This window comes from Ornithorhynchus anatinus, chromosome 4 (assembly GCF_004115215.2).
Source record: "Ornithorhynchus anatinus isolate Pmale09 chromosome 4, mOrnAna1.pri.v4, whole genome shotgun sequence".
NCBI lineage: Eukaryota > Metazoa > Chordata > Mammalia > Monotremata > Ornithorhynchidae > Ornithorhynchus > Ornithorhynchus anatinus.
Window position 1 is genome coordinate 8,378,740 of NC_041731.1, and position 11,361 is coordinate 8,390,100.

The 11,361-nt window shown below is 52.6% G+C and overlaps 1 protein-coding gene across 4 annotated transcripts in view; it reads right to left on the bottom strand.

Annotated features, from left to right (window-relative positions):
• Nucleotides 1–11,123, bottom strand: part of MROH1 (maestro heat like repeat family member 1) — a 53,237-nt gene extending 42,114 nt beyond the window's left edge. For all 4 annotated transcript variants that reach the window (XM_029062442.1, XM_039911697.1, XM_029062441.1 and 1 more), the window contains exons 1-2: nucleotides 11,077–11,123; nucleotides 3,093–3,508 (exon numbers count right to left, since the gene is read on the bottom strand). In XM_029062442.1, coding sequence (XP_028918275.1) covers nucleotides 3,093–3,114 — 22 coding nt within the window. In that variant the 5' untranslated portion in view covers nucleotides 3,115–3,508; nucleotides 11,077–11,123. The remainder of the gene's footprint in view (nucleotides 1–3,092; nucleotides 3,509–11,076) is intronic.
• Nucleotides 11,124–11,361: the final 238 nt, after the last annotated feature.

Genomic DNA, 11,361 nt, shown 5'->3' on the forward strand with positions numbered 1-11,361 from the left:
CACCATTGCTCAGAACAGTGCTTGGCACATAGTAAGCGCTTAACAAATACCATCATTATGTATTTATTAGAGACGAGTGTCTGGGGAGAGCACGCTATTACTTGGGAGAGGCACACAGTACGTGCTCAATCAATCAATGGTATTGAGTGTTTACTATGTGCAGAGCACTGGACCAAGCACTTGGGAGAGTAAAATACAATAGAATTAACAGTCACCTTCCCTGCTCATAAGGTGCTTACAGTCAATAAATGCCACTGATTGATTAACTGGTTGACTGGAATGGCTGAGGCTTTTGGCTTGTATTTTACTGACCGCTGACAATTCCACACGGTTCAAGTCAGCAGCAAAAATTCCCCAAAGGCTCCCTGGGCCTGTTGGGGTAATCCAATAATAACTGTGGTATTTGTTAAGCACTATGTGCCAGACACTGTACTAAGCACTAAGGCCGATACAGGCTAATGGGGTTGGACACAGTCGGATGCAACCAGTCACGGGATGGTGGCGGCAAATTATCTGGCCGATCTTAGGGAGAACTAGCCAGAGCTATGCGGGGCAGAGAGCAAAGGTGGAGCAACCAGAGAGTTCTCTTTTCCTCCTGGACTTTTGCAATCTGGGTGGGTGGTGCTTATAGGCATTTCCAGTTTGAAGCAGAGCAGGTAACGCGACGCTCCTGGAAGTTCGGGATCGAGGCCCTCCGACGCTCCTGGAAGTTCGGGATCGAGGCCCTCCCCCCGAGTTGCCCTGATGGGCCCCAGGGACAATGGAGCAGGGAGTAGTTTTGCCCCGGACTATGCCCAGCGACAGCTGAGAGACAAGGTCTGCATATACCGCAGCGTCAAACCCGGTGCAGGTCTCGAGCGGTGGAGAAGGCTACGCTGCAGACGGGAAAGGTTGCGAGTCTCTCGGGGAGCCGCTTATCTAGGACTAAGGCGGAAGAGAAGCAGGGCCCAGTGGAGCCCGGCTCCCCAGGAGCCAGTGGTCCGAAGATGAAAGGAAAGGGAAGTGGCCTGACAGCGGATGGGGCGCTGACTTGGATGAGAGATTAGAATCCCCATGTGGGCCCGAGGGGACTTGCTGACATGTCAGCTGGTTGTGAGCAGGGAATGTGTCTGTCTGTTGTTATATTATTCTCTCCCAAGTGCTTAGTACAGAGCTCTGCACACGGTAAGCACTCGATAAATAAGAGTGAACGAATGAATGAATGGACAACGAAGAGCCCACTGTCTACCCCTAGAGCAGGGTTTCTCACACAGAACTAGGTCCCTACCAGACAGACCATGATACCCATGCAACACGAGCAGAATCTAAGTGCTCACCATTAAACTCACAATTAAACAATAAGAATCCCTTCATACACCACTGCTCTGGAGGCAAAGAACTAGCAGTGGCCTGTAGTGTCCTCTTCTTACAGCCAAAATAACCACCTGCCAGCCAATCTCCTTGTAAAGTCCATTTACAAGGACTAGCCCAAAGAGCTGGAGAACGCTAAGATTTTCTCCTTCGACTCCCCCCAGACGCTTAGTACGAGCACTCTTCCCACAGCAAGCACTCAGTAATTATCACTGATTAATTGAGAGAAATGCGGACCCGGCAGTGGATGCTTGGAGGAGTCGGGTGGGTCTGCTGGTAGAAAAATGTCCAGTGGGTTTGAGGGTCAGTTCTCAGAACACTAAGGGAGGGTCACGTTAGATCACATACTAGAACATCTTCCCCAAGGAATAACTGACAAAGCAGGAGAACACAAGGTCCCTGACAGGGAATAAATGCAGGTTCAAAATAGTAGGAGGTCTATTTGCCAGGTCAACTATCAACCAATCAAATTTACTAAGCGCTTACTAAATGCAGAGCACTGTACTAAGCGACTGGGAGAGTAAAATACAGAGTTGGTAGACACGTTCCCTGCCTGCAACGAGCTTCCAGTCTAGAGGGGGAGACAGATGTTAATATAAATAAATTAATTACAGATATGTGGGGCTGAGGGTGGGATGAATATTTATTGCCACTGTTCTTGTTTGTCTCCCCCGATTAGACTGTAAGCCCGTCAAAGGGCAGGGACTGTCTCTATCTGTTGCCAATTTGTACATTCCAAGCGCTTAGTACAGTGCTCTGCACATAGTAAGCGCTCAATAAATACTATTGAATGAATGAATGAATACAGGGTATAAATCCAAGGTCAATGGACAGTGCAGAAAGGAGTAAAAGAAGAGGAAATGAGGGCTTAGTTGGAGAAATGCTCTTGGAAGAGATGGGCTTTTAATAAGGCTTTAACTAGTCTTTAAACTTCAATGGTAAGACTTCTACTGTGCGTTCCCCAGGGCCCTGATGATAAAGGGCTTAGTCTGATTCATGGTTAAGAGGTCCACAGTTATTCTAGAGAAAGCTTTAAGGATGCTAGCTGGTCCATCCCAAACCACCGGGATGGATGACCCAAAGACCACCCCCGCCCCCGGCAAAGTTCCTCCCTGCATCTTGGTGTGGCTATCAGAGAGAGAACCAATCTAACCCGGGTAACACTGCTCACCTAAAATTGTCATAAAAGGAAAATACACTGCTCAAAAGCAAAGTAAAACTGCCTCCCTCCCTCTCGCCAGATACCATAGCTGAAGCAAAAACTGACTGTGAGGACTCCTAGCTTTAACCTTACCAGCACTGGATCCGGGATCAAAGTCAAGGGGCCGTGTGTCTCAGTTTCGCCAGCCACTACAGCATCTTTCAGTCGTTATTTATTCGGCAAGCGATCCCACAGCACCCAGGTCTCATGACGAGGGAAGGCTGGGGACGAGCAGGCCGAAAGAGCTTTTAAGGCGAACTGGAGTAAAGGTGAAAAGGGAGGAAGGTAGATGGACGGATAGACAGATGGAGGAAAGGCTAAAGCTGCTGGCCACTAAGCCCATAGAAGGGACTTGTGGAACGGAGAGGCAGCAGAGCTAAGTCTGGAGTTACTAGAGAACTCTAGAAATCTGCTAAGGACTGAACAGCACCTTGGACAATCATCCTTCCTGGCTTGAATTAACATGGGGGAATTAATTAAATAAACACGCACGTGCGTGCTCTCTCGCTCTCTCTCTCTCTCACACTCTTTACACACTTACTTTTCACTCCTGACTCTGCCATGGTCTTGGGTTTCCTCGGTTCCCACTTCACAATAGAGCATAGGGCTTCTTCTCCAGCCTGGAAGGGCGGATGGGGTCGAGGTGGAATTCAAGAGCTCTGCCCCATTCCGGAGGGATCCGGCGTGGTTTTCTCGGGGCCGCCTCCCTCTCTCTGCCGGGGTCAGTGGCAGGTGAGCGCTGACCGGGAGGTGAAGGAGAGAGGGTGTTAAGATGGCCCCAGAGCTGGACAGCAAAAATCCTCTTCAGTACAACCTCCTCGGTCTCCGGGGTCCCTCTTGCCGACCGGTTACGGTGCACTACTCCCTCCAGAGCTTCACTTGTAGCGTCTCTCCCGGTCCCAATCCAGGAAGGACCCGCCTGAACCGAACCTTCCGGCCTCGGCCTTCCTTCCTGACCTGTGAATCGAAAGTCGAAAAGTTAAAATCACTTTCACATATTTGCTCAGGCTATGTTTCCTACTCGGTAATTCAAACACCTCCTCCACGGGGCATGAAGAATAATTAGAAGCTCACACCATTTCTGAGTCATTTCTGAGAAGCAGCCTGGCTTGGTGGATCGAGCACGGGCCTGGGTGTCAGAGGAACAGGCTTCTAATCCCGGCTCTGCCACTTGTCTGCTGTGACCTCGGGCAAGTCACTTAACTTCTCTTTTAACTTCAACTATAAAATGGGGATTAAGACTGTCAGTCCCAAGTGAGATGCAGACTTTATCCAACCTGAGTATCTTGTATCTACCCCAGCGCTTACTCCAGTTCCTGGTTCGATTAGACTGTAAGCTCGTCAAAGGGCAGGGACTGTATCTGTTGCCGATTTGTACATTCCAAGAGCTTAGTACAGTGCTCTGCACATAGTAAGCGCTCAATAAGTACTATTGAAATGAATGGTACATAGTAAGCACTTAACAAATACCATTATGGACAGATGGGATGCCCCCCCCCCGAGTCCATCCAGGCCATGATTCTGCTCCAGCAGAGGCATCTTGGCAGAACACTTAAAAGAACCACAAAGTTACCATCCCCAGTAGTATTCATTACAGGTCTACTGGGTGCAGAACATTGTTCGAAGCACTTGGGTGACAATAAAAAGCTTACAATCCAGTGGGGAAAAAAAGGAACACACAAATGATTTACACTTAGTGGGAGCAGGAGTAAGGAAAAATAAGGGAATAAACAGAGAAATGAAGTAGCATAATAATAATGACAATAATAATTGGGATACTTGTTAAGCACTAATAAGCCAAGCACTGGAGTAAATCTTAGATAATCAAGTAGGGCACAATTCCTGCCCCACAGGGGGCTCACAGTCTAAGACAGAGGGGCTGTGTGTGATTTGCCTTCTACTGTACTCTTCCAAAACACTCAATACAGAGCTTTACACATTTTAGTAGGCATTTAATATTATGCAAGTTTTACCTAGGCACTCTATGCATGCTAAAAATACATAACTGCTAAAGAGGATGTCTGGGATGCCATGACCTAGGTTAGAGGATTACAATCCAGATGAGGATTACCTTCCTTGATATCCATCCCTAACTTTTCCCTCTACACCCTTAACTTTTCCTCTAGTGATTCATTACAGACTCTCGTCCATTAAGAGATCCAAACCCCTAATAAACCTGTTGTAATTTTCGGCCCGCAAACTTCCCGAGGGAACAGATTCCATATGCTTACTGCCCACTGGGGACAAAGTGGGTCTTTTGGTTTGTTTTGATCCTACTACCTTCCAGTTTTAATGGGTGCCCTTCATACCAGGGGGGTACAATTCCATGTTTCTCAAGCCCACACCCTTTACAGTTCGGGCTGAGCCCCTCTCCAGCCTTCATCTTTCCAGAGCCCTAACCTTTTCAGCCTCTCAGAGGGAAGCTGCTCCTCTCCTCTGACTCCCCTGGCTCTTCTCTGCACACTCAGCTCTCCTGAGTGCAGAGATTCTCGCATTACGGAAAACTCGTTTTGCCTGCTGACACCACGGACACGTGCAGAACCATTTCTTCTAATATATCGCAATCACATCCCTCCAGATTCACATGACCATCCCAAGATTTGGCAACCAAGGCCATTATTCCAGATGGGGCCGGACTAGGCTTTTCTAGACACAGTAGCAGAACTTTGCCTTTTGTTTTGTGATCCACCTGGGGTACAGTCCAGGATTTCTGCTCCACCAAAGCTCGAGGGGAGATTCTTCAAGCACTTTTCACGGAACATTTTACGCTACGCTATTAGGAATGTTTCGTGTAGGGCGAGAGTTCCTTGGCCCTTATCTTCAGCATGAAACTGGGTCCGCACGCTTCCTCCGGCGGCAGTTCCCCAGGGCTCCTTTGGCCACGTTCTTGCTGGACAAGTGGGCCTCCCAAGTCCAAACCTCTAGGCTTTTGGCCCAGTTTCCTACCTCGTGCTTCAGTTGGGCTGAGAGTCCTTGTAGGAAAATATCAGTATTAACCCTCCCCGTCCATCTCAGGCACACTCCCCGCCCCACAGAGGGGGCAGAGGGCTAGTCTGAAGTAAACTCAGCTCCCACAACTCGGGCCAGGAGCTATACTCCATGAGTTTTGGTCTCAGACACTCTTTTTCCTGGGCCCCTTCCAGAGGCGGGTCAATGCCCTCCTGCTCAGAGGCCAGAGTTAGGAGAAAGATGCCACCTTTCTGAGAGAGTCTGGCCTGTCACAGCAGGGGAAGTCAGGAGGGAGGGTGACGGTACTTTGAAGGGGAGGGGAAGGAGAAGGGAACAGAAATGCAGGAGGAGATGCAGCCCAGCAGAAAGCACAATATTCCTGCCTGGAACTCCCCTCTCTACGCCGGGAAAGACCTGCCCCGCCAGTCGCCGGAGTAGATAAAAGGATCCATCCACGCGTCGGCACCAAGAGTTGAAAGTTTTCAAGACTGGTGATGCAAAAGTCTTGACATTAAGCCCATGTCTTCCGCTGGGACTTTTAAATAAGTTACCTCTCACCGGCTCTCTAAATCCACTCCCTCCACCTATGCCGCTGACCTTATTCATTCATTCAATAGTATTTATTGAGTGCTTACTACGTGCAGAGCACTGTACTAAGCGCTTGGAATCTACAAATCGGCAACAGATCCCCTCACCTCCTAAGAGCACTGGCTCCCCATCTTCTCTCCTCCCTCGCTGCTCTCTTCAACCTCTCTCTCCTTGGAGGCTCCATCCCTTCTGCTATCGAGCATTTTAGAACAGCCCCTTGAGCTATCGCCCCATCTCCCTGCTTTCATTCCTATCCCAACTCTCAGAAGAGGTTGGATTCAGCGGCTGCCGTCCTCTCCTTTCCACCGGATCTCTTTTATCCAGTTTCAATCAGATTTTCACCCCTTTAATTCCACTGAATCTGCACTAAAGTCTTCGATGACCTCCCTATAGCTACTCCAACGGGCCCTACTCTGTTCTAATCCTTCCTGACCTCACAGCTACCTTGGGCACGGTGGACCATCAAAGCCAGTGTTCCAGTTTGGGGTGGGCCACGGTTTTCTAGAGAGTGGCAGGAAACTGCCTTTTGGTTTGTGATCCACAATTCCTCTCCACCACCGCTCCGGGGAAGATTCGTCAAGCCCTTTTCGTAGAACATTATGCACTATGCTATCACAGACTGTTCCCTCATGCAGGCCGAAAACTCCTTGGGCTAGAAACCGGGTCTTCTCGCCCTCTCCGGCAGCAGTTCCCCAGGGTTCCTCAAGGCCAAATCCTTGCTGGACAAGTGGCCCTCCCAAGGCCAAGCCTCTAAGCTTTTTGCCCAGTGTCCTGCCTTGTGCTTCGGCTAGGCTGGGAGCCCTTTTAGAAAACATCCGTCTTAACGCTGCCCTCCCCGCAGTCCCCAACTGTAGATACGGCTTCTCATTTCTCTTTCCATCAAGCCCAAGATTCCTCATAAGCTGGCTTCAAGGCTCTCCACCAACTCTCCCCATCATAAAAATCACCCCTCTTCACCCACTGCCCTCCAGTACGCCCTTCATTCCTTTGTAGTCACACTTCTAGCTGCACCTCATTCTCAACTCTCCCATCTCCTCTTTTTCGCTTATGCTGGTCTGACTGCAACTCCATCCCCACCCCTCAACAGACCACAGCTCTCCCCACCTTCAAATAGCTCCCCAAATCCCACCTCCTGCACCAAGCCTTCTCCAGGACATTCCCAAGGTACGTCGACCCTGTCACCTGTACCACTTACATACCTAAACACTCCCTCAGCATTTACGGATCTATCTACGATCAATTGTACATCCAATTTTTTTCTGCTCGCCCCATTAGTAAATACTTGTATGGGTCTCCCCAGTTGAAACAAACTTCTTGTGGGGAGGGAACATTGCTTTTTGCGGTACTTTTCTGAGCACTTTGGCATAGTGGATTGCATCCCAACAATGTTTAAGTCATACTATTAATTTCCTACACTCTAAACTACAGCATTCCCCCCCAAGGGGAACAAGAAAGGATTAAACTCACAATTCATTTTCTGCAAAGACCGGGATCTCCCAGAGAAGGGAGCTGGAAAAATGTTTGGAAGATCATTCTAAAGCCCTCACATCTGCACTCTCATCACAGCTTACGGAAAACAGCCCGCCGTCACACTGTGGTAGACGCCGGGACTTCACCAGTACGGCTGGAGCAGCCACGAAGCAAAAGTTGGAATAAGCTTAAATTTACAAATTGTTCGGTCTCGTGCAGCGGTCCATCGGTGATGCCAAGAGAGCAAGGACTGCTGCTGTCAGGCCCTGGATCTCAGATACAATTCACCACTCTGCCCCTGGCTGGTGGGCACCCCAGCGTTTGTAATTTAAATGAGATTCCTACTAAGCCAGGGGTTGGAGGAGGGGAGATAATAATAATAATAATAATAATGTTGGTATTTGTTAAGCGCTTACTATGTGCAGAGCACTGTTCTAAGCGCTGGGGTAGATACAGGGTAATAATAACTGTGGTATTTGTTTAGCCCTTACTACATGCTGGGAACTGTACCTCGCACTGCGGTAGAAGCAAGCGGATCGGGTTGGACACATGGAGCTCACAGTCCTAATCCCCATTTTACAGCTGAGGGAAGTGACACAGAGAGAAACCAAGTGACTTGCCCAGGATCCCGCAGCAGGCAAGTGGCGCAGCCAGAATTAGAACCCGGGTCCTTCCGACTCTCAGGTCCACTTCTCTATCCACAAGGCCACGCCGCTTCTCTAAACACACCTAGCCGGCAGGAGAATTGAGTCTGGCTCCCCTGGTCGGCAACCTAGCCTCTGGGACCAGAATAAACACCCCGCAAGAGGTTTGGCGTTGCCTCTCGACCCCCTTTTGAGCAATTCCGTCGTCCCCGCGCCCACCCAACCTACACCAGCGGTTTCTCTGGAGCTCCCTCCCTCCGGTAACAGTCAGGAGGCTGGGGATGTTGAGTAAGAGGGGGCGATTCGGGCAACCAACCACTAAGAGACCAGAAACATCCCCAACCGCTGCTCAGAACGAAACTACCAGGGCTCTGACATTTGCCCGCTGCCCCCACCCCTGTGAGGGTCTCGACTAGGAAAAGCTGGTAGAGGTGTGGGACTCACCGAGGAAAACCTGCTGTCGGCGAGATAACAACTGTGGCGTCTGTTAAGCGCTTACTATGTGCCAAGCACTGTTCTAAGCACTGGAGTAGAGACAAAGTCATCAGGTTGGACACAGTTCCTGTTCCACATGGGGCTCACGGTCTTGATCCTCATTTTACAGGTTACTGAGGCCCAGAGAAGTGAAGTGACTGGCCCAAGGACACGCAGCAAACGTGGCAGAGTCAGAATTCAAACTCAGGCCCGTGTTCTTTCCACCAGGCCGATCACGTCTGATCAGATTCCCCCGCTCTAGACTGTAAGCTCACTGTGGGCAGGGAATGTGTCTGTTTATTGCTGCATTGTCCTCTCCCAAGCGCTTAGTACAGTGCTCTGCACACAGTAAGCGCTCAGTAAATACGACTGAATGAGCCACCCGAAGGAAGCACCTAACAGATACCACAAGTAGCGTGGCTCCGTGGAAAGAGCCCAGGCTTGGGAGTCAGAGGTCACGGGTTCTAATCCCGGCTCCGCCGCTTGTCAGTTGTGTGACCTCGAGTAAGTCACTTCACTGTGCCTCAGTGCCCTCATCTGGAAAATGGGGATGAACACTGTGCGCCCCACGTGGGACAACCTAATTATCCTGTATCTCCCCCAGCGCTGAGAGTACTGCTCGGCACTCAGTAAGCGCTTAAGAAATCCCAATATTATTATTAAGAAGCAGCGTGGCTCAGTGGAAAGAGCCCGGGCTCGGGAGTCAGAGGGCACGGGTTCTAATCCTGGCTCTGCTGCTTGTCAGCTGGGTAACCTTGGGCAAGTCACTTCACTTCTCTGGGCCTCAGTCTCCTCATCTGTAGAAAGGGGATGGAGACCGTGAGCCCCACGTGGGACAACTTGATGACCTTCTATTCCCCCGTGCTTAGACCGGTGCTTGGCACACAGTAAGCGCTTAAGAAATCCCAACATTATTATTAGTAGGAGTAGTAGTGAGCCTGTCCGGGGGAGTGGGGAGGGAACAGAGATGCCGGCGTCCTCGCTGGCCCTGCATCTGCTGCAAAAGGGGCCAAAATCGGCGCCTTAATGCGGAGAAGAGTCTAAAACCGCACAGTCATTTTTGGCCTCCGTGCCAGGCTACCTGCTGCCACCCAGGAGAGGAGGAGGAGGAGGAGGAGGAGGAAGAGGAGGAGGACGAGGAGACCGAGCTCTCCCTTTGGTGGTGTGACGGGAGTGAGTCACCGTCAGGTGCTGCCCCATTTGGAGGCCTGGAAAAAGGGGATGGAGGAGGGGGCTGCAATCATGGGGGGCAGCTGGGGGAGCAAGGACAGGTCAAAGGTCACAGAGGGGGGCTGTGGGCAAGTCACTGACTGTGGACAAGTCACTTAACTTCTCTGTGCCTCAGTTCCCTCATCTGTAAAATGGGGATGAAGACTGTGAGCCCCACGTGGGACAACCTGATTCCCCTATGTCTACCCCAGCGCTTAGAACAGTGCTCGGCACATAGTAAGCGCTTAACAAATACCAACATTATTATTATTAAAAGGGATGAAGGGGCTGCAGTCACCAGGGGCAGCTGGAGGAGCAAGGAGGGGTCAAAGGTCACCGTGGGGGGGAGGAAAGGGGATGGAGGAGGGGGCTGCAATCACGGGGGGGGGGGGCGGCAAGGAGGGGTCAAAGGTCGGTGGGAAAAAAGGGGATGGAGGAGGGGGCTGCAGTTATGGGGGGCAGCTGGGGGAGCAAGGAGGAGTCAAAGGTCACGGGGGGGAAAGGGGATGGAGAAGGGGGCTGCCGTCATGGGGGGCAACAAGGAGGGGTCAAAGGTCACGGGGGGGAAGGGGATGGAGGAGGGGGCTGCCGTCATGGGGGGCAACAAGGAGGGGTCAAAGGTCACGGGGGGGGAAGGGGATGGAGGAGGGGTCTGCCGTCATGGGGGGCAACAAGGAGGGGTCAAAGGTCGGTGGGAATAAAGGGGATGGAGGAGGGGGCTGCAGTTATGGGGGGCAGCTGGGGGAGCAAGAAGGGATCAAAGGTCACGGGGGGGAAAAGGGGCTGGAGAAGGGGGCTGCGGTCATGGGGGGCAACAAGGAGGGGTCAAAGGTCACGGGGGGGCAAAAAAGGGATGGAGGAGGGGGCTGCCGTCATGGGGGGCAACAAGGAGGGGTCAAAGGTCACGGGGGGGGGGAAGGGGATGGAGGAGGGGGCTGCCGTGATGGGGGGCGGCAAGGAGGGGTCGAAGGTGAGGGCGGGTCCGGATGCGAAGGGGGTGAAGCGACCCCGTGCCGGGCGGTGGGGCGGGAGGCCCGCGCCTCCGAGCCCTTTCCGGGCGCCGGCTCCCCTTTCCGCCCGAGAGGGACAAGGGAGACCCCGGGGGGAGAAGCCGGGACCACGGGGCTCCCTCGCCGTCCGCTCCCGCTCCCGCTCCCGCCCCCCCCCCGCTCCGCGCCGAGCCGCGGTTACCTGCCGGGCCTGGGCCGCTCCGGGCGCGCCCCCGACGCCGCGCGCGCGCCCCGCCCTCTTCAACGCCGCCGCCGCGCGCGGCCACGCCCCCCCCCGCGCGCCCCCGCCCGCGCGCTCGTCCGCCCGCCCGCCGGGGCCACGTGACCGCCCCACCCTGACGGGGGGCGGGGCCCCTCGCCCTCATAACACAACCGCATTGGCGCCGGCCGCCGCGGTGCGCATGCGCCCGGCCTGCCACACAGAGAGACAGAGACAGAGAGACAGAGAGGGAGCGCATGCGCCCGG